The sequence below is a fragment of the Ochotona curzoniae genome, unplaced genomic scaffold (assembly GCF_017591425.1).
Source record: "Ochotona curzoniae isolate NIBS_2020 unplaced genomic scaffold, NIBS_Ocur_1.0 scaffold_2453, whole genome shotgun sequence".
NCBI lineage: Eukaryota > Metazoa > Chordata > Mammalia > Lagomorpha > Ochotonidae > Ochotona > Ochotona curzoniae.
Genome location: NW_024467094.1, coordinates 2,779,938 through 2,799,784, shown reverse-complemented (window position 1 = coordinate 2,799,784; position 19,847 = coordinate 2,779,938). Strand labels below are relative to the sequence as shown.

Here is a 19,847-nt window from a genome sequence, read left to right as displayed (position 1 = left end):
AGCCAGCGTCTCTGCTCAGGTCTCGCGCATGGGTGCCAGGGACATGCTTGGACCACCCCCTTGCTGGCTTACATTAGAAAGAAACTGGACGGCAGGTGGAGCTGGGACCCTACTGCACACTCTCTGGTCTGAGGGCTGACCCAAGCAATAGTTTAACCTGCCACCCGCCCCTGAAGTTACTAAGAATCAAGGTGCTATTTTATTTTTTGTTAAAAAAAAAATTTATTGATTTTTATTGCAGAATCAGACATACAGAGAAGAGGAGAAAAAGAGAGGAATATCTTTTGTCCAATGCTTCTTCCGGGTCTCCCACGCGGGTGCAGGGTCCCAAGGACTTGGGCTGTCCTCCATTACTTTCCCTGGATAGGAAGAAGTGGAGCAGCTGGGACGTGAACTGGTGCCTAACTGGGACGCTGGCACTACAAGGTGGAGAATTAACTAGTGGAACCATGGCATTGGCCTCTTACATTTTTAAAATAGGAATTTATATTAGTTTTTTAAAAAAATGTTCACATCCCATGTCAGAGCATGTGAGCTTGAGTTCCAGCTCCTGTTTCCAGCTTCCTGATAACACACAGCCTGGGAGGCAGCGGCTGTTAGCTCGAGCAGACGCAGCCCTGTCAATGAAGGGAAGACCGGAGTCAGCTGCTGGCTCTCTTCCCCTAGGCACTCATGGGATATCGGGAAATGAAGTGGGGGACGAAACTCTCTCTTCTCCCTCCCTCCGATACTGAACAACCAAAAATATACTACAAGTAATAGAAGTCCAACTATGCTACTAATTAAAATACAAAACTGGATTTGACTATCTGTAAGATTTTGCTTTAAAAAATAAAACGGGTAGTAGCACACTCCTGATTATTATATTCTTTTGTCTGTTTTCCTATAGCTTCTAAATAGTTCCTAAGAATGTTTCAAATGGAGTAAGAAAAGTTTTGTTTTGTTTTGTTTTAAAGCATGCCTCACAGAGTGAATGCTTTTAAAATTGTATTTAAAATGAGGAGTAGGGCCCGGCATAGTGGCCTAGCAGCTAAAGCCCTCGCCTGGAATGTGCCAGCATTTCATATAGGTGCCGGTTCTAATTCCAGCAGCCCCGCTTCCCATCCAGCTCCCTGCTTGTGGCCTGGTGACGGTCCTGGTGGCTGGGTCCCTGCCACCCACGAGAGCATGAGTGACCTCGATTCTGTTGCCGGCTTCAACCCCAGTGTTGTGGGCGTTTGCAGCATGAACGAGTGGATGGGAGGTCTCTATGTCTCCGTCTCTCCCTGTCTCCACCTCCCTGCCACTCAAACAAAAAATATATTAAAATTTTTTTTTTAATTTGAAAGGTATGGTAATAGAAGGTTTCCATCTGCTGCTTCACTCCTCAAATGGCTTCACTGGGTGTAAATCAGGTGGAAGCCAGAAACTAGCAACTTCCTCTAGGTCTTCCACGTGGGTGCAGGGACCCACATACTTGAACCGGCTTCACTGCTTCTCAGGCACATGAGCAGGCAGCTGAATTGGAAGCAGAGCTGCTGGCATCCTACCGTGGGATGCCTACACTGGTGGCCTAATCTGCCATGCGATTTTTTGTACTAGTCCCTAAAATAAAATTGTATAGAGAAAAGTACAAATGCTAAAAGTAAAGGGGCCAGGCTCAGCACAATAGCCTAGTGGCTAAAGTCCTCACCTTGCACGTGCCGGGATCCCATATGGGTGCCAGTCTCAGTCCCAGCAGCCCTGCTTCCCATCCAGCTCCCTGCTTGTGGTCTGGAAAAGCACTCGAGGACTGCCCAAAGCCTTGGGAACCTGCACCTGCATCAGAGACCTGGAAGAAGCTCCTGGCTTGGGATCAGCTCAGCTCTGGTCGTTGCGGCCGCTTGGGGAGTGAATGATCAGACAGAAGATCTTCTCTCTGTATATCTGACTTTCCAATACAAATAAAATAAAACTTTCACAAAGAGTAAAGGAGCCATAGGCATCCAGTTAATATTCTTAAAAATAGAGCAAAACATAAAATAGGGAAAAAGAATCTATTCATATGTGTGTGTGTGTGTATTCTTGTATATCTATATCTCTCTCTGAATGACATAAAGCTGAAAAGGCATATTCAGTTTCAATTAAAATTGATACCAAAAAGCCAACGTCAAGCGGTGGCCCAGCAAAGTCATTTAGCTTTAGAAACGGCAACCGATTTGCGTCAAAGTCGTAGATGGACAAGTATCTCAGACGTCCTCACTCGAATTCAGAGAACCCTGAGGCCGTCACGGCTGCAGCAACTCCGACTTTAAGCCGAGGAAGGGGAAGCCCTAGGTATGGAAAGGTTGTTCTGTTTCATCACGGACAGGTATCTTAGTTCTGCTAGGAGACAACCTGAGACCGGATACTTCACTGGGGGGAAAAAATAAATTAAAACAGAAACAGATTTGCTTTTTATGGTCTACAGGCTGGGAAAGTCAAGGTCCAGCGGTGTCGGAAAGGTTAGAGCGTGAGCGCCAGCAAAGGCAGGGGTCCAGCCTCACTCTGTTGTCAGGAACCCCCGTTGCCTTCACGGCAAATTTCCTACCTGTCAACGCTACTGAGTTCAGGGTTCATCTGCCCAACCCGTGAACTGCAGGGAGCACGTTCAAGCCAGAAATGCCGGCCTAGAGTCAGAAGAAAGCAAGTCGGGACAATAAGGCAAAGATCCAGGTGTGTGTGTGTGTGTGGGGTGGGGGGTCTTTTCCTTATGTCTGGGCCCCCACTTTCTCCCAGGCAGGCAGGCAGGCGGCACTTAGAAATAGTAGGAACCCAGAGCTTACAGTCTCTAGGGGGCAGCAGTGAGTCCAGTTTACACCACCAGTGGTCCTTCCAGCATCAACAGTCACACCTTGGTGAGGGGCAGGGGGTGGATTCTGTCCTTTCCTGGCTGTAGGCTTTCTATTAGCCAGGAAGCTGAGGGACTTTAGAAATGTGACTCAAGGGGGTGGGGGACGGACAATTGAGGTATGCTAATGAGCAATTTATAAAATCAGAAATGAAGGTTGCAATATAGGTACCACGGTTACCTGCCACAGTACAGGCATCAACAGAAGTGCCGAGCGACAGGATGGATACCAACACAGAACCAGCAACATCCCACACCTTAGGGCTATGGAAATGACCCAGACAGTGGTGATAGACCAGACAGCAGCACTCAACTCAGAGCAGACACAAGGCACGGGGTAGCAACATTCCAGGACAAGACAGAGTAGAATCAGTTTGGTAGAACTCTTAATGGAAAAGAAGAGGATAGCCCGGAAATGTGGGGTATCAAATCTCTCAGAAGGGCAACAACCCAACCACTCTCAAGCACACAGGACTTCAAGAAGGCCAGCGTCCACTTGTCACAACAGTCCCAGCCGTAACTTCCACGAATCTCAGCCATCTAGAATGTGGCAGAAATGAACCTCTTGGATTTCTTGGTTCCTACATATCACATAGAAATAAAAAAAAACTTAGAAAACTCATGAAATTGTAGCTAAAGATGTAACTACCAATCTTTGTTTTTAAAATAAAGCACAATGGCTAATATATGTTTAAAAGATTGGAAGGCTGGAAACAAGAATACATGTATCATGTTTCCTCGTTTTTCAAAACAAGGAATGAAGAAAGAATGGCATCTATGAGTAGGACGTGCAGTATAACATCCAGGGTCTAATGCAGTGGCATAGTAGGCTGAGCTTCTGCCTGTAGCACTAACATTCTTTATGGGTGGTGGTTCTAGACCCAGTTGTTCTGCTTCCGATTCAGCTCTCTGCTTATGGACAGATAAAGCACCCGCATGGGGAAAAGCTCCCGGCTCCTGGCTTTGGATGCACTCAGCTCTGGCTTTGGTGGCCATCTGGGGAGTGAGCCAATGCATGGAAGATCCTGTGTGCTGCTTTTCTCTCCTTCTCTCTTGTAACTCAGCCATTCAAGTAAGAATAAGTTGAATCTGGGGGGAAAAAAAGAACTCGCACATTTAAAAAAAACACTGCAGCCATATGCGTTTTATTTCCATCCTTGGAGATCCGGACAAAGAGACATTCCTTCCTTTTGAAAAGTGAAGTTATTGGACAGGCATTGTGGCACAGCAAGTTAAGCTGCTGTCAGCAAGCGGCATCTAATATGTGTGTAGTTTGAGTCCTACCTACTTGCTTTGGATCCAGCTCCCTGATAATGTGCCTGGGAAAGATTAGCCCCCCGCAACCCAAGTGGGAGACTCTGCGGGAGTGCCTGTTGGCTTCAGCCAGGCTCAGGGGGTAGGTCTCTCTCTGTCTAACTGAAGTCATTTGTAGTTAGCACTTTCTAAAAGCACACAGTGAATGACAGTACCGTAATAAGACATGACTCTTCAACGTTCTCACCGGGGCAGCAGGGGCTGATGTATGCTGTTTTGCTGACTTGCATGCAATAGTTGGCAAACTGTAGTTGCCTTGGGAGGGGTGGACAAAGAAAGAGAAACATCCAGGATTTGGGGTCAGAGAGTCAGATTCTGTGTCTCTTACAAATTTGATATTTACAGGGCATGTATTTCTTTTTGTTTCTTTTGGTTGTTGTTGATGCTAAAAAAAAAAAAAAAAAAAAAAAAAAAGGAAGAAAAAAGCCAGTCTAGGAAAGATGAAAGACCATGTGACAGAGCAGAAAGTGTATGAAGGGTTTGGATATCATCTGGAGCCTGAGCTCAGAAGATGGTCAAATTCCAGAAGGGCTTTGTGGCAGGTCCCTGGGGGATGTCCTCCAGAGGCCTCTGTGCAAGACAGCTGGGTATAAAAGCTGAGAGGGCCTGGCCACTCTTGTCTGCTCCCAGCTGGCCAAGCCACTGTGCCTGCTGCCTGCTCGGCATTGGCCATCCTCCAGGCGCATATGCAGGCCTGAACCAAAGGGCCCCACAGATCTTGCACTGTGAGCCTCCACAACCACAAGCATAAACCTCCTTCGTGTAAAGGAGCTAATGGACTCAGGTGTTTGGCTATTGTACTGAAAAGCTGCCTAATACACGGAAGCTCTACAAAAAATTTGAGGGAGGTGTCTGTTTTGGAACAACTTATGCTTAGATTTGAATTTTTTCTGCTTTTGCTGGCAAATTTTTTTTTCTCTTTCAATTCCATTTTCCCATGATCATTTTCACGTACCCTAGTAGGTTTTGCTATTACAAAGAGGGGAAAAGAAAAAATAGGAGCATGCTTGGATGCTGGTGGGAACCATACGCTTAAGAGGGAGGAGTTTTCAGATGCATATTAAGGAGTCACCCACCAGAGGCCGGTGGAGGGCAAGCAGGTGTGGGCAGAAGGCGATGACAGCTGTGAGGGAGGCCCCCAACACCTTGCCCACCCCACAGCAGACTCTGGAGTCTGGGCAACCTTTCAGAGACACACAGATGTTGGGCTGGGCTGGCTTTCCTCAGCCTCTCCCTGAAGTCAGAGACGGGGCAGCCATCAGCGATCAGGTCACGCTGGCTGGCAACATACCAGCAGCTGGGGGTGCTGTGGTCCTCCGACCACAGGAAGTAGGTGGCACATTAGTGTCACCACAAGGAGAGTGCTGACACAGGGGCCTCTTGGAGAAAAGAAAGGTTGAGGTCCCAAGCTGGGGCTAGCCTGAGCTAGCCCGCAGCTTTCCCTGTTGCAACAAGACAGAAAGAGCAGATGCCAGGGCAGGTGCCAGCTGGTGCTCAGGTGTGATGGCAGAAGGTGTAGACCCATCAGCCTCCATGTGTCACGTAGGAGACAGGCTTGTTTCAGAGAAAGAGGGAAAGCCCTGGGCCTTCCTTGGAGGAGACACCCAGACAGCTGGTAAGGGTCCACGGTGGCGAGAAACAAAACAGGAGCATCCAGTTCTATGCCATTTCGCTTCATCAACGCTGGGACCAAGACGACTGAAGGCAGAACAGGCCGGGAGGACCTCGGCTGGGGAAGGAAGAGAAGAGCAAGGCTGCCCTGAGTGCGCATGTAATATTGCTGGCGGTAAGGACGGCTGCAGGAGGACCAGGAGGCTCAGAAGGGTTACCCCACTTCTCCAACTTCACGCAGCCCTTTAAGTGCCCGGGATGGGACTCGGATGTGTAAGATGCCAGGGTGCCTGGCAGGAAGGACCCAGGTATTGGTCACTGGGGGAGGCGGGGGTCAGAGGAGGGAGGAACAGAGAAGCGGTGCCTGCAAAGATGCCAGAGAGGGCGAAGGCTCACGGGGACCAGCTGCAACTGCAGGAATAACAACAGCGAGGACTTGCTGCCAGAAGCTGCGATCTCCAGCAGAGAGAGAGAGACAGAGAGAGAGACAGAGAGAGAGAGAGAGAGAGAGAGAGAGAGAGAAAGGAGGAACGTGACAAATGACCTCTGCCTCACTCTCGCTGCATTCTTTCCCTGGCGGTAGCCGGGAGCAAGGTACTCGGTGCAGGAAATACAGAAAATGGGCGCACAGCCCGAGGCCTAGCAGCACGAGGTTTGCCTCAAGCTTCTTCCCTAGTGGGATTCCCAGAGGGCTCCCGGGAAACTGAAAAAGAGGCCAAGACTCCACCGGGGCGCCCTGGGAGCTTGCCCTGAGTGCCGCTCCCTGCCGCGGCCCTGGATGGGAAGGAAGCGGGTGGCACAGCGCGCGGGCAGTTGGTGACCAACGCCCCCCGCCCCGAGCCCAGCAACGCAGCAGATGCAGCCCCAGCAGTCCCCAGCCAGCAGCTGCGCTCCCGGTGACTCTGCAGCTGCGAGGCCCGACTCCGGGCGCTCTCTTGCGGGCGGGCACTGGAGCAGCCGCCTCGCAGACCTCTCTTTCCGCCCGGCCGCAGGGCGCGGGGGAGGAGGGTAGGGCGCGCCCGCAGCTGCTGGTGCCCGAGGGACCGCGGTGCTGGCTGGCGGGTGCAGGTTCCGGCGGCAGGAACTGGGCTCAAGGCCGCAGGTTCACGCTGCTTCTCCAGCCCCAGGAAATGCCTGCTCGGGGCTCCCTGCTGCGGCTGGCCGTGGGGGCTTGCGAGGCGAATCTGGAGAGGGTGCGCCTTGCATCCGCAGGTTTAGAATCCGGGAAATGTCCAGGCGGGATGCTTGTGAAGGTTCAAGTCCTTTATTTTACAGAAGTGAAAGTACAGGGCCAGAGAGTGGCGAGATTTGGGGTCACGCATGTGGTTAGGGGCCCGCTCCGGGATTAGACCCCCGGTAATCCCAAATTACCCCTAAATAAAACGTAAGCCTTACAGGTGTGCCGGAGTTGAAGTCTATTCGTTTTCCATCTGGAAAGGTTTTTGCCCAGCTACAACTTTCCCTGGGACTTGGCGGAGGCGTTCGGCTGAGCGAACGTGGGAAACCCCGCGCAATGACTGACCAAGCGTTAGAGGCAGAGCGGCGGTCCCGGTGCGTTGCCCCAGTCGCGCCCGGCCACCAGCTCGGTTCAGGGTACCGCAGCGCGGCTCGGGGCGCCGGGCAAGGGTCAGGACGCCGTGGGCCAACAGCCAACCACACCCTGGCACCGTTTTTGGAAGATATAGGGATGCAGCTTCAGTAGGGTGTCAGAGCAGGGTAGGAGCCTGGGGTGGCCGGCGGGAGGTGAGGGGAGGGTGTCCCCTTCAGCGGCGGAGACGCCACCGCCCACCCCTCCCGGCACTGTGCGCTCCGCACATTCCCCCATTGCCGTTGGCGCTTCACTCAGGAAGGATTTCCGACGCCCACGGGTTTTCTTCCCCTTTTTTTCTCCCCCCACCCCCGCCCATGGAAAAAGCAAGCACCCCAAACACATCCGGAGGCAAGAATCGAACTCTCATCAGACTTGACTAACCACCCACCTCCTCCCCAGAAACAGGGACTTCTTAAAAACCAGGATGATCAAAATCTTGCAAACCGCATCTAGAGCAGTCTCACCCGCTCAGGTCTGCGCGAACTGCGAAGAGCTGAACGCACAAGAACCAGTAACTTTCCATTCCCCACCCAAACACTCCCATTCTCCTCATACTTTCAAAACTTAAAAGTCGAGCGCGTGCACAGAAACATATTTGTCTTCACGTTCTAGGAATGAATGAAGAATCAATGAATGGGATTAAAAAGAGGGAAAGAACAACAACAACAACAAAAAAAAATCCGGGGCGCCTAAGCCACTTCGGAAGAATACACAACACAAAAAAAATCCCCAGCCAGGCCAGGGAAGGAAAATCAGAAAGTTGTGGGCTGCGAATTGTGAAACGGCGGAGGGAGCCTCAAATGGTCACGCGCTGGACAGTCGGGTTACACTCCAAGTTTTCCTAGCCTCTCCCCAGAGTGGGGTCGCCGTGAAGGATCCTACACTTGCTCAGGAAGGGAGAATGTGCGCGCGGATGACCGCCGGCGGCTGTTCCCGGCGGCGCGACACACAGATTAGCGCGGTCAGGCCGTTCCGGATGAGTCCCCCTACAACTCCCAGGGCGCCTCAATGCGTGGGTGACACTCAGTCCCCGGGGCGCGAACGGGGGTCGGGGTGGGAAGGAGGAACTCTTGGCCCCGGAAGCACGCGCCGCCAGGTGTGCGTGGGGAGGCCCGCCGCCCCTCCCGCCACAGGGTGGCTGGCACGGGGCATCGGTTCGTACTCGGGCCGGGAGGAGTCGGAGGGTCCCGCGACGCCGGCCCGCACATTGGGGGCAGGAACGCAGGCGCGCGCGGCGCCCCTCCTGCCCTCCGCCCATGGGTCGGGGCTTGGCACCGTGTTAACTACAGTGCAACTCGGACATGGATGTGCCCGAAGTGTACTTTAAATACCGGTGAAAAAAAAAAAAGACAGATTCATATTCCGAGAAAACTTTACGCTGATTCACACGCCCAACAGGAAACTTTAAAACAAGTTGTTTTTGTTTTTTGGAAGGACTCTTACTTTTCACTTAGTTAATTTCTTCCTTCCCCCATCCTCAAGTTTGCAAACTTTTTCCTGGAGTTTGGGCTGCAGGGCTTTTTTTCCCCCATCTTCTCTTTCTAAAGGCATGCCTAGAGTGTAGGTTCACCTCCTGGCCAAAGAAGAGTAAGACAGAAAATTTAAAGTTGCCAGCAGTTTCCAAGCCTGTCCCGGAAGGGCGCCTCTCCTGAACAGCCCCCCTGGCGCGGCACTGGCGCGTTCCGGAGGCTGAGCGCGTCTCCAGGCGCCTCTGCCTCCTCCAGTCCCTTCTCGATTCGCCAACACACACACACATTAGGAACGCGCCCAAGTCACATCAGCCTTGGGGCTCGTGGCCCCGCATCCGGGAGGCGGCTGCCGAGCCTCGCTCCCCGAGGCAACGAGCGCGGAAATAGCCGCGACTTGCAGGGGCGAGCGTGCCCCCTCGCCGGGGCCGGACCTCTCTGAGTGCACGGGCGAACCATCCTCAATCACAGCATCTGTTCCAGTATCCAGTCCCCTGGTTCCACCTCTCCGAACCGGCTAGCCTCCCCGATGGCGCAACCAATAGCAACTCTCAGTCTCTCTGTCCCGCCCCCAGATCCTTCCACACCCCCACGTCCCTGGAACGGATTGGCTGCCGAGTTGTGGTTGAAGCGCCCGCCTCGGCGAGGTGATCAAGGCTTCTGGTAGGAGCACCTAGCCGTCACTCGGGAAGGCCGGGCCCGCCCACTCCCACCTCGGGCTGCTGTCGTTTTCCTGCGCAGTTCTCCGCAGCCTCCCGCGGGGAAGCGCCGGGGTTGCTCTCCAGGCTCCGGCGCTCCAGAACTGCGAGCAAGCAGCCCCGCCAGGCAGCCGGTGCGCACGGTCCCGAGCGCACAGGGCGAGAGCGTGCAAGCCAGGGAGAGGGTCCTCTTGCCCACGATCGAGCCATCGCGCCGCGGGATCAGCCCGAGGGCCAGCAGGGACCACCGCCCCCGACTTTGCGTTCCAGTTGCGGGTCCTCCCGGGACAACATGTCAAGAGCTGCTGCCGCTACAGCTACAGCTGCCGCCGCCACCTGGGAAAGAGCAGCAGCAGCAGTGGCTACTGCGACCGCGGGTACGCGGGGGCAATAAGCTGAGCCACTCGGGCGTCCAGCAGGCTGGGGCGACCCCCCAAGTGCCTGGGGGACTCTCTTTGCGCTCACTGCTTGGGCGGGACCAAGCCATGTGCTGAGCCATGCCCCTGGCCGGGCCCGCGGGCCGCGCATGGGGCAGCGCCTGAGCGGCGGCCGATCCTGCCTCAATGTCCCCGGCCGGCTCCTGCCGCAGCCGCAGCCGCCCCCGCCGCCGGTGAGGAGGAAGCTGGCGCTCCTCTTCGCCATGCTTTGCGTCTGGCTTTACATGTTCCTGTACTCGTGCGCCGGCTCCTGCGCCGCCGCGCCGGGGCTGCTGCTGCTGGGCTCGGGCTCCCGCGCCCCACACGCCCCGCCAGCCCCGGCCATCGCTGCGGACGGGACGTCTCCCCGGCTGCCGCCGTTCCGGGCGCCGCCGGCCACTCCGGTGGCCGAGGAGGAGGAGCAGAGTCCCGAGGCGCCGGACTCTCCCAGCCCCATCTCCAGCTTTTTGGGTGGGTCTGGGAGTAAGCAGTTGCCGCAGGCCATCATCATCGGCGTGAAGAAGGGCGGCACGCGGGCGCTGCTGGAGTTCCTGCGCGTGCACCCGGACGTGCGCGCCGTGGGCGCCGAGCCCCACTTCTTCGATCGCAGCTACGACAAGGGCCTCGCCTGGTACAGGTAAGTTTTTCTCAGTTCAGGGACAAGAAGGAGGGGAGGGAAGGCGGAACGCGGGCCGGGACACGGACCGTGAAGAGGAAGGGAGCCGTGGCGTTAAGGCTGGGCGAGGTAGCAAGGGCTGCAGTTTCGGACTACCCGGGGCACAGGAGGGCAGCAGAGGGGCTAGCAGACGGGACACCCGGGACCCGCAGCCCAGCTCCTGCGCGGTTCTGTCTGGGCGCACCCAGTCTGCCTTGCTGTATCCAGCGTCTCAAGGGTCTGCGGGGTGCCGTCAAAATCTGGCGACCTCGCCGCAAAGCCGCGGACAGTCACTTGAGCGTGCGCTCCAGGGGGAAGCAGAGTTCCCTCTAGCCGTGGATGTCGCCCCAGACACATCCCTTAGTGCTGCTTGTCCGGGACGCTGGGACGGCGTTGTGCGTCCCTTAGGTCGCACTCTGCTCTCTGCACCAACTCTCTGGAACAGTTTCTGGCCCTCTGGATGGGGACAAGGGGGATGGCAGCCAGGGCGTGCTGCCGAAGCCACGGGGAGGCCGTGGGCTTTCTGGGTTACTCTCTCCTTGCTCCCGAGGCCCTGAGGCTAAGGACGGGGAAGGGGATTCTCAGACCCGCTCGGCGACAGAGTGTCGGGCAGCGGAGGGTGACCCGGCCGGGCGGGTGGTTAGACGCCTCCGGCTAGTGCGCAGAGCGTGGAGCGGTGCTGGTCCCTGTCGGGCAAAAGCGCGTACTGCAGCCGGCAAAGCCGAGCACAGCTCGCTGGAAGGCTTCTGGAGGACCCCGCTCGGGGCAGGGCTCACCCGTTACCGACTTCCCTGCCGCCCCAGCCCTCCTCAGAGAGAGAACGAGTGTCCTCGGGCGCTTTTCTGCGTCGGGGCTCCAAAAACTCTTGCGGGATTCATGCATGGACTGAGACTTCGAGGTCGCACGGCTGCCCCAACTTTCTGGTTCTCCCTCCTTGAGGAGAACAGCTCATCCCCGTGACCTCTGCCCACCGACTCCCGGAACTCCTGGCCTTTCGCGCCGAGGTGGGTTAGGTCGAGCCCGCGCGAGGCGCACCAGAGGCAGGGGTTGTTATAGACTCTTCGGATCACCAGTCCTCAACCCGGAGAGCACGGGTCCCAATAGCCTCTTCAGGCCCAACAAGAGCCTTGTGAAGACAAAACTGGGAGATGCTAACCGCCCTTCTCCCCATCCCCGCTCCCTGTCACATTGGGGTCCCGGTGACTACAAAAGTGGGGTGGGGACTGGAACCTCAAGCATCAAAACCTCTCTTCCTGGCCTCGCGTATCCCCCTCCCCTGCTTCGTCCTTCATGTCTTTGCTGTTCAGACGAGTTGCCCACGTCTGCAAGCTTAGCCAGCCAGGACAGTCTTCCTTCCGTCCGGCCTGGGGAATAGAGGAGGGGCTCTGGATTTGCGACCCTCAGTGTCCCCATCTGCGCAGTGGGGGCAGTGCTGGTGCGAACACGCAGCGGGACGGGGAAGGTGGGTCTGTCCAAAGGTTCGCTGTGGTCCTTGGTTCGTACTGTTTCTTACCGTCCCACCATCCGCATCCCCCATCCCCGGACCTGGGAGCAGGCAGCGCATCTGGGGGCCGGTGGCTGGAAAATTACTGAACCCAAGTCGGCTGCGGAAATTCCGTACTGGGAGCTGCCGGCAGCCGGGTCTTGGGCAACCGCCCTCCACCTGCCGCGCGCCTGCTGAACAGGACCCGGGACGCACTGCCGACCCTCCAGTCTCGCGCACCAGCCCCTGAGCTTCGCTCCGGCACCCCAGGCAGCGAACGGCTGGCTAGTCATGGGGCGAGGGACTCGGCCTCCTCCCAAGCCACCTCCCCAGACTGGCAGCCGGGACCCCAAGGAACCAGGTGGCTGGAGGCGCAAACTGCAGACGCCGAATCCCACTGCAAATGCAGTGTCCCCAGAGTGCGGGGTTGGTGGATTTTTTAGAAAAAAGAAATTAAGAAGCACTTTGGTGTTCTTTAGTTAGAGTAAAAAATAAATGAATAGTTGCGTGGGCAAAAGTGGGTTGGCTTTACAGTGACGTGAAAGGCGGCGATTTTCACTGAGAAAGACGCCTGACCCAGGGCGCGTCGCGCCTTATGGGGAGCCCACGCTGTGTTTTCGGGTCTCGCCAGATGTTGGGCCCGGATTCTTTTCCAAGCGGGAGGCTGATGGGAGAGGAGCCGCAAATCATCGCGTGCCCGAGGAGAGTGGCCATTGGCTAGCGTGGGCTGGGACTCAGACCCAGGACAGCGAGGGGGCAACCCCAAACCACCGATGCGTACCGGCTTGGATCCCAGGATCAGTATGGAGTTGATTGGTGGTACAGCGCGGCAGTGAGTCGGTAGTGGCTTGGGTGGGTCGTTAGTGGCTTGGGTGGATCGGTGCATGGTACAGGGCCCTGGGGCGGATTTGCGTGGCGCTTTGGAATTGGATGCTGGAGAAGAGGAGATGCCAGCAGTTCGAGGAAAAGGGAGGAAGGGACTGTGATGGCCCCGGAACTCCGGCCAGCCGGCAGCAGCCCAGAGCCGGACTTCACATCCTGACCGAGTTTATCTGCGATTGAACCTCTCCCCAAGTTTGCCTTCTCGCTTCCATTATTCTGGCCATGGGACCGATTTCCCCAAGCCTAGCAGTAGCAGGTGCTGATAGGGACCCCACGGTCTGGCTTGATGGCCCTGGAGAGGGGGAGACGTCTGAGAACTGGGGGGCGTCGGGGGTTCTGTAGAACTTGTCATTGGCCAGGAGGGACACTTGGGCTTGGACTATTGGCTGAAACTTGGACTAGTCAGACATTTCGTATCTAAGTTTTAAAGGTGTGTTTTCTTCTTAAATTTGGTTTAACTTTGGATGGATTTTCAGACCTCTTTGGTTTGGCAATTCATTGCTCCACATGTTGTGGTTATACAGACTTCCGGGGAAGGGGAGGAGGGTCCCCACCCTACTCTGCACTCTGACTTTTGCACATAATGCTGACACTGGAATGTATTAGCCCACAGGGTAGTGTGTGTGTGTGTGTGTGTGTGTGTGTGTGTGTGTGTGTGAGAGAGAGAGAGCGAGAGAGAGAGAGAGAGAGAGAGAGAGAGAGAGAGAGAGAGAATAATGTTGCTAGCTAATAACATCTAAGGTGCCAGCCACTGTTGCAAGTTTTACAGGATTAGTGAGTGTAATCCTCATTACTGTTCTGGGAAGGGGGAAGGGGGTACCTTGGCAGAGGTGGAAATGGGCACAGAGAGGTTAAGCAGCCTGCCCAAGGACTCACAGCTGGAGCGTGGCAAAACCCATGTCACACTCCCCTCTCCGTCCACCCCAGTCCCACACCCAGGCCAAAGGTTGGTTTGCTTCTTGGGTGCCCACAGTGATTGCAGCATTTTAAAACAGCACCAAGTCCCAAACGGGCTACTTAAGTCACATCCACAGTGGGTTTAGAAGAGGAGCCAAGGGTACCCACATCACTGGGGCAGGTTTTTTTTTTTTTTCTCTCTCTGTCCCCAGCAGCGGCAATCAAAGGAGTCATTAAAATGACACAAATTTCCCTCCAGTACAAGAGGCCGAGAAAGCCCAGCCAGGTTCCCCGCCGGAGGGGGAGATTTATTCTACTGCTGCCGCCGTTTGCCCTTTTCAAGGCTGGAGAGGGACTGGAGGACACAGGGTTAAATGACACGGTCCAGAATTTCTTGGGGATTAATGTATGCATTAAAAATACTGCCTCCAGTGAAGGCTGAATAATTAATTTGTACATATTAAGCAGGATATCCAAATCCAGCCGACACGACACTCGTATTTCTTAGAATGCGGTTCCAAAACCGAGTTAACTTGAGCTCTCTTCTCCAGCAGAGTAGCAATCTTGTCTATTCTTTGTAAATTTTAACAAAGGCTAAGAAGTTGACATTCCAACCCCCCCCCCCCCCGTGTGGCCTCCCCCTCTTAATCTACTTCTAAAAACCTGATGACAAAGACAAGTTTCTGGCTTCACTGAGGGAAACTTAAGATAAGATCTGATTGGGGTTGATCTGGTTTGAAATAATTGCTCTATCTCCATCTCCCTGCTGGAGCTGAAACCGAGCATACTACTCATTTCCAGGCTGCTGGGTGAAGACCAAAAATCTCCATTTGTATGCAACAATTTGAAATACAAACCGTCATGTTACAAAGCTGTCAGGATTTATTAGCAAGACAGTGTAGCATGTGTTGAACTCTGTTTTTAATTAGGCACCTAAATTAGACCATAAAATGGTTGATTAATCTTTTACAAGTTGAGGGGAAAATATAACACAAATTAACCTAATCATAAGTGTTTTCCCAGATGCTCGAGTTAATAAAATTGTCAATATTTAATAGCTACCTATTTGTTTTAGATAAGTAAAAATGTCCAAGCGTGTGAGTTAACTGTCACTTACTATCTCCCACATGATGCCCTTTTATTGCACATTAGTCTTAAAAAATATTTGTCAAAACACAACACCCCCATTACAACTTAGAGATTCGGCCCTTTCCGACGGAATCTAATCATTGAAAAAAACGTAATTCAGTGTCGACTACTATTTATGAAGCTATTTGCCCCAGCTCAAGTTGTGCATGTTTGAAATTTTAGTTTTGCTTATTTGGTATTTTATTTTTGCTAGAGGCACAATTTTCTGATATTTGGTAAGGGCAGCATGTCATAAAGTCTCGTGCCATCTATGTATGCTCACCTGCCTTTCTGTTTAAGACAAATTGTAGGAGACAGAGTTTTTTGGTGATAAAGCAATGACTTCGAATCAGAGAAAGTTTGTATCATTGAAAGTGCATCAGGAATTGAACAAAAAAAAAAAACAAACAAAAAAAGAAACCCACCTTTAGTCCCCAGTGGGAGAGAAGCATTTTTTTACAGTATCAGCCCTGAAGGACAGGGCTGCGGTTGCTCTGCCGGCTGCTCTCTGCTTTTTGAAATATTTAATGTTCTCCCTCTATGAACGTGGAACTTCAGCTGACCGGCAGCAACACAAAATGTCCACTCTAAAGGCAGACCCTGATGGGCTCTTCTTTTGCTGTGAATGGACTTAGTTCTCAGATAGGGCACTACCGCTCGCATTTATAACTCGGCGATTTCAGACAGGCTGGCTGTGGGCAGAGTCGGGAATCCCAGCAAAAAAAAAAAGAATCCCCCCCCAAGTCTGTCGCAGATTTTCCAGGGTAATGAAAACAATATGCTGCTCCAATAAAAACATTTACCATGACCGAGAGAAAGGAGATACTGAGACCTTTGAAAAGTAATTCTAAGTGGACCATGCAGTATTCTTATATCTTTAAAATGTTACCTTGGTAGAATTCTGCCAGTCCTCTCAAAGTGATGTCAAAACAAAACTCCACATCAAATAAAACTGATGTTAGGTTGTGTCGATTTTTTTAGTTCTGAAAATTTTTTTTCGGGGGGGGGACTGGTCAAGAAATTTGGGGAAAATGTGGAATGTGAGGTGAACTTGCCATCATGGTCATTAATAAATCTGCATTGGAACCCAGAGGTTATGTCAATAAGACCCACTTCAGTGTTAAAAACATTATATCTTAAAAGACACAGATACGGACGGGACAAAGAGTTGTCTATTTATACCTCAAGCTCTTTTTAAAATATATATTGCCTGTACATTTCTGTAGCTTGAAAAAAGAAAAAAAAAATAGCTTAAAACTCCTGGACGATTTCAAAGTGACCTTGACCATTTTGAAACACGTTTAATAAACATCTCAGGGCACGGTACTGTTTTGGAGTGTTCATCAGTAGATGTGGGGCTCAAAGTGTCCGGCCAAAGTTTCTCATGTTCTCCGCATTATTAAGAAAACAAACAAACAAACAAACACACACCAAAAACCACACACGCCAGATACGTCGCTGGGTGGGGTAAAAACAAATTTTGCTGTAAATATGGCAGATGTGAAAAATGACTTTTTTCACACAGAGCTGATTGCACTTCGGCCCAGGCTGGAAGAGTCTCTCACCCAGGGGTCAGTTCTTGGGGACACGCTGGCCGAGGACCTCCCCCCTACCAGTCTGTAACCCACAAAACTGAGCATTCCAAAGGCACAGAATGCTGAAAGATGGGTTGCCCTGGTTACGGGTGGAGGACGGACACATGGTGAGGAGGAAAAACATGGGCAGGGAAGTGTGAAGCGACTCGGGACTGAGGTGTGGTGGGACTTAGAGACGTTCCCCACCCCAACACACAAAGGGGCCACGCCTGGTCACCCCAAGGCCTCCAACATGGCCCCAAGCAGCCCGACGCGGCCACGTGTCTCTGCCTGCCCCCGCGGCCGGCCGGGTCCCGGAAGAAGATGGCCGAGGGCCCCCACCCCGCCCAGCGGCCTCGGAGCCCCGTCAGCACCGGCCCGGGGTCTTGTGGGACGCGGGCGTCAGGCCCCAAAGGCCGCAGATGGCGACATCGTGCTGGGGGCGGGGCCTCCGCCATTCGGGGGCGCGAGCGCCGCCCACGTGACCCGGCCGCCCCGCCCCGGCCGACCTCACCTGTCGGGCTAAGCGAGCCGGGTGGGAGGATAGGCGGGACACGGCCCTCGCGCGCGCGCGCTGATTGGCCGGGCTGTTGCGGGCTGCCAATGGCGTTGCGGCTGCTCGGGGAGCCCCGCCCTCCCCGGGAGGGACTTGGGTCGCAGCCGCCTGCGTTTTGGGGAGCGCCCAGAGGGAGGAGGTGCGCGTCCTGGAGGCCCTGTCTACCTGGCTCTCCTTCCCCTTTGGGGGCTAACGGTGTCTCATTCCTTCATGACTGCGTGTGAGGTGGCTCAGCGGTGGTGAGCAGGTGCCTGGAAGTCGCTCGTCCCTGCAGGATGACCTGCCGCCAAGTGAGATAGGGGAAGTGGGAGAGGAGCTGGATGGTGCTGCCCGCGGTGGGGTCCGTGTGGCACCGTGGTGCTGCAGGTGAATGAACAACCTTTGACTGTGGGGTTCTTGAAGAGGGGGCGTCAGGAGATGACCCCCAGGAGGAGGGCAGCAGGTGCCCCCCAAGGGTCCCTGCTTCTGGCTGGCAGGAGATGGCTCTGAAATGCAAGTTGTGGTTATTTCCGTTACACAGGACTGGGGCCTCTCCGACCAGCCTCTGTGGGCTGAGCACCCTTGCTCCCTGTCTCAACCAGACCAGACCTTTCCCCTGAAGTGCCTTGGCTTGGTCACTAGGGTGACGCCACAAATATCGCCTTCTTAATAAAATCGCCGTTACCGGCCTTTACTACGTTTCTCTAACACGGAGCACTGAACTTTTTCAAAAAATCAAACAGTGCTGAATGATTACAAACACTGGGATTCAGAGAGTAGATCATGAAGAGTATTAGGGGTTCACTAGTAAGGGATAAAACAGGGAGGGCCTCCAAGGCAGACGAGAACAAGAAGGGACAATTTTCAACCACAAAACAGCTTAATATCCCACAGTCCGAAGGCGGCGTGCACCAGAGTTTGGTGCTGATGTTAACCCTGTAAGAAAATCAGCTTATGAGACGATGCTGGGAGAAGCCAGTTAGATCTCAAGTGACCGCTTCGGTATGGAAATTTATACGCTGATGGAACTCAATCCTTAAGCTTCTCTGACACCTTTGGAGGCGAGCTCACTGTCTTAGAAGCGATGAAGCTGACACCAATGGCTAGCTAAGCTATTTGACCAACCGTCACCCAGGCGTAGTGGTCAGTGCAGACAGGTGTGATGGAAATTCGGGCATCGACGGTGGAGAGTCCAAGCAGAGTGCAGGGGTTTCCTGTCTACACTGCACCCCTTGGCGGACACAGCGTTCTCCCTTACCACCTTCCTATCAGAGTAGCGCTGTTGCTCACTGCTGACGGATGGATGCTGCACTGTCCTCAGCACTCAGGTCCTTGTTCAGTGTTGGTCCACGTGGGTGTCCTTCTCTCTGGGGGCTTGGACAAGTACGTGATGACGTTTCCCGCTTGGTCGTGTCGGGCATGCTGGCTTTCTGCTGTGCTGCACGTGCCTCGAGCACTCACTGTCTGTCCTACAGAATGGAGGAAGTCCTTGCCCCTGACGAGCTTGTTGGTAGTGGATGGGTGAAAGCTGGCTAGGCTACAGGAAATCTCAAAACCGCTGAAACGCTGATGGAAAAACTGCAGCCACGTTAGTCCTTGCCAATTGTTTGAGAAGCATCAGCAGCAGACAGTGATAGTATAAAAAAAGTTTTTATGAGATTGATTTAGTTTTGTTTGAAAAGTAGAGTTCCAGAGAGAGAGAGAGAGAGAGAGAGAGAGGCGGGGAGCAGCCGGTTATGGGATGCCAGCACCATAGGCGGCAACTTAACTCACTGCACCATAGCACCAGCCTCAGTTAAAAAAAACACACGTATACACGTGCGCACACACACATATATGATTTTCCTCCGTGGAGATCTGAGGAGGGAAGGCAGGTGGCAGGAACGTCTGTGACAGGAAATACAGTATGGAGATGGAAAATGGTGCAGGCTGAGCGAGCCAGGGCTTGCTGGGTGCAGGCCAGTGGCCCAGCACGCATTTCATCTCTGCAGTGTTCCTTCCTGTGTTTCGGAGGACACAAGGGAAGCTGGCCGAGGAGGCTGCCCAAGGCCGTGCAGCTGAGCTCTAGGTGGCTCTGCCTTTGGAACACACACAGAAGCAGGGATTTCCTCCCCCAGGGTCCCCTGGACTGCAATGCAACCACGTTTCTGCTGTACCTGCCGAGGCCTTCTCTTCTTTTTCATTGGATCCTTGAGAGAAGCTGTTGTCTTGCTCTGTCCTTAGATGCTGTCAAGACTCCTGCTCGCTCCTTAGCCTGGCGTGTAGCTCCGGCTGGTGGGTTCTCATGCCCCACTAACTGATCCTTCAGGCTTTGGAGCATCCCTGCAAAGTGCAGCACCAGCTCCCGGCCTCTGCCTGCTCTCCCCAGCCCAACCACGCCCTCCACCTGTCCCTTTACACTGCAGCCACACTGCTCAGGTGCTTATCTTTTGGTGGGGGGTGGCACTGCCATGCTCCCCACTTAACTCGCTGAGCCCACTGCTTCCCTGATACCTTCGTCCCCATGAGGGATGGTACCTTGTTTTGTACTGGTTCTCTCCCAGCAGCTGGGTGTGTGTGAGAGGAGGTCTGGGGGTGAAGGCCTAGCCTAACTGAGTTCATGCCCTTGACCAAGAATTCGGGCCTTCCTCATACAGCTTGCTAGTCCACTTCCTCATTCCCCCTTTGTCCTATTAAAGGCACTTGGGTGTGACATCGACAGACCGCAGCGTCGGTGTGGGTTCTACTCACTTAACCACTTCTTAGCGCA

The 19,847-nt window shown here is 53.9% G+C and overlaps 1 protein-coding gene across 1 annotated transcript in view; it reads left to right on the top strand.

Moving 5' to 3' along the window:
- Nucleotides 1-9,575: 9,575 nt before the first annotated feature.
- LOC121170364 (heparan sulfate glucosamine 3-O-sulfotransferase 3B1) overlaps nt 9,576-19,847 on the top strand; it is a 45,692-nt gene continuing 35,420 nt past the window's right edge. Inside the window, exon 1 of the mRNA XM_041001504.1 lies at nt 9,576-10,581. Coding sequence (XP_040857438.1) covers nt 10,055-10,581 — 527 coding nt within the window. The 5' untranslated portion in view covers nt 9,576-10,054. The remainder of the gene's footprint in view (nt 10,582-19,847) is intronic.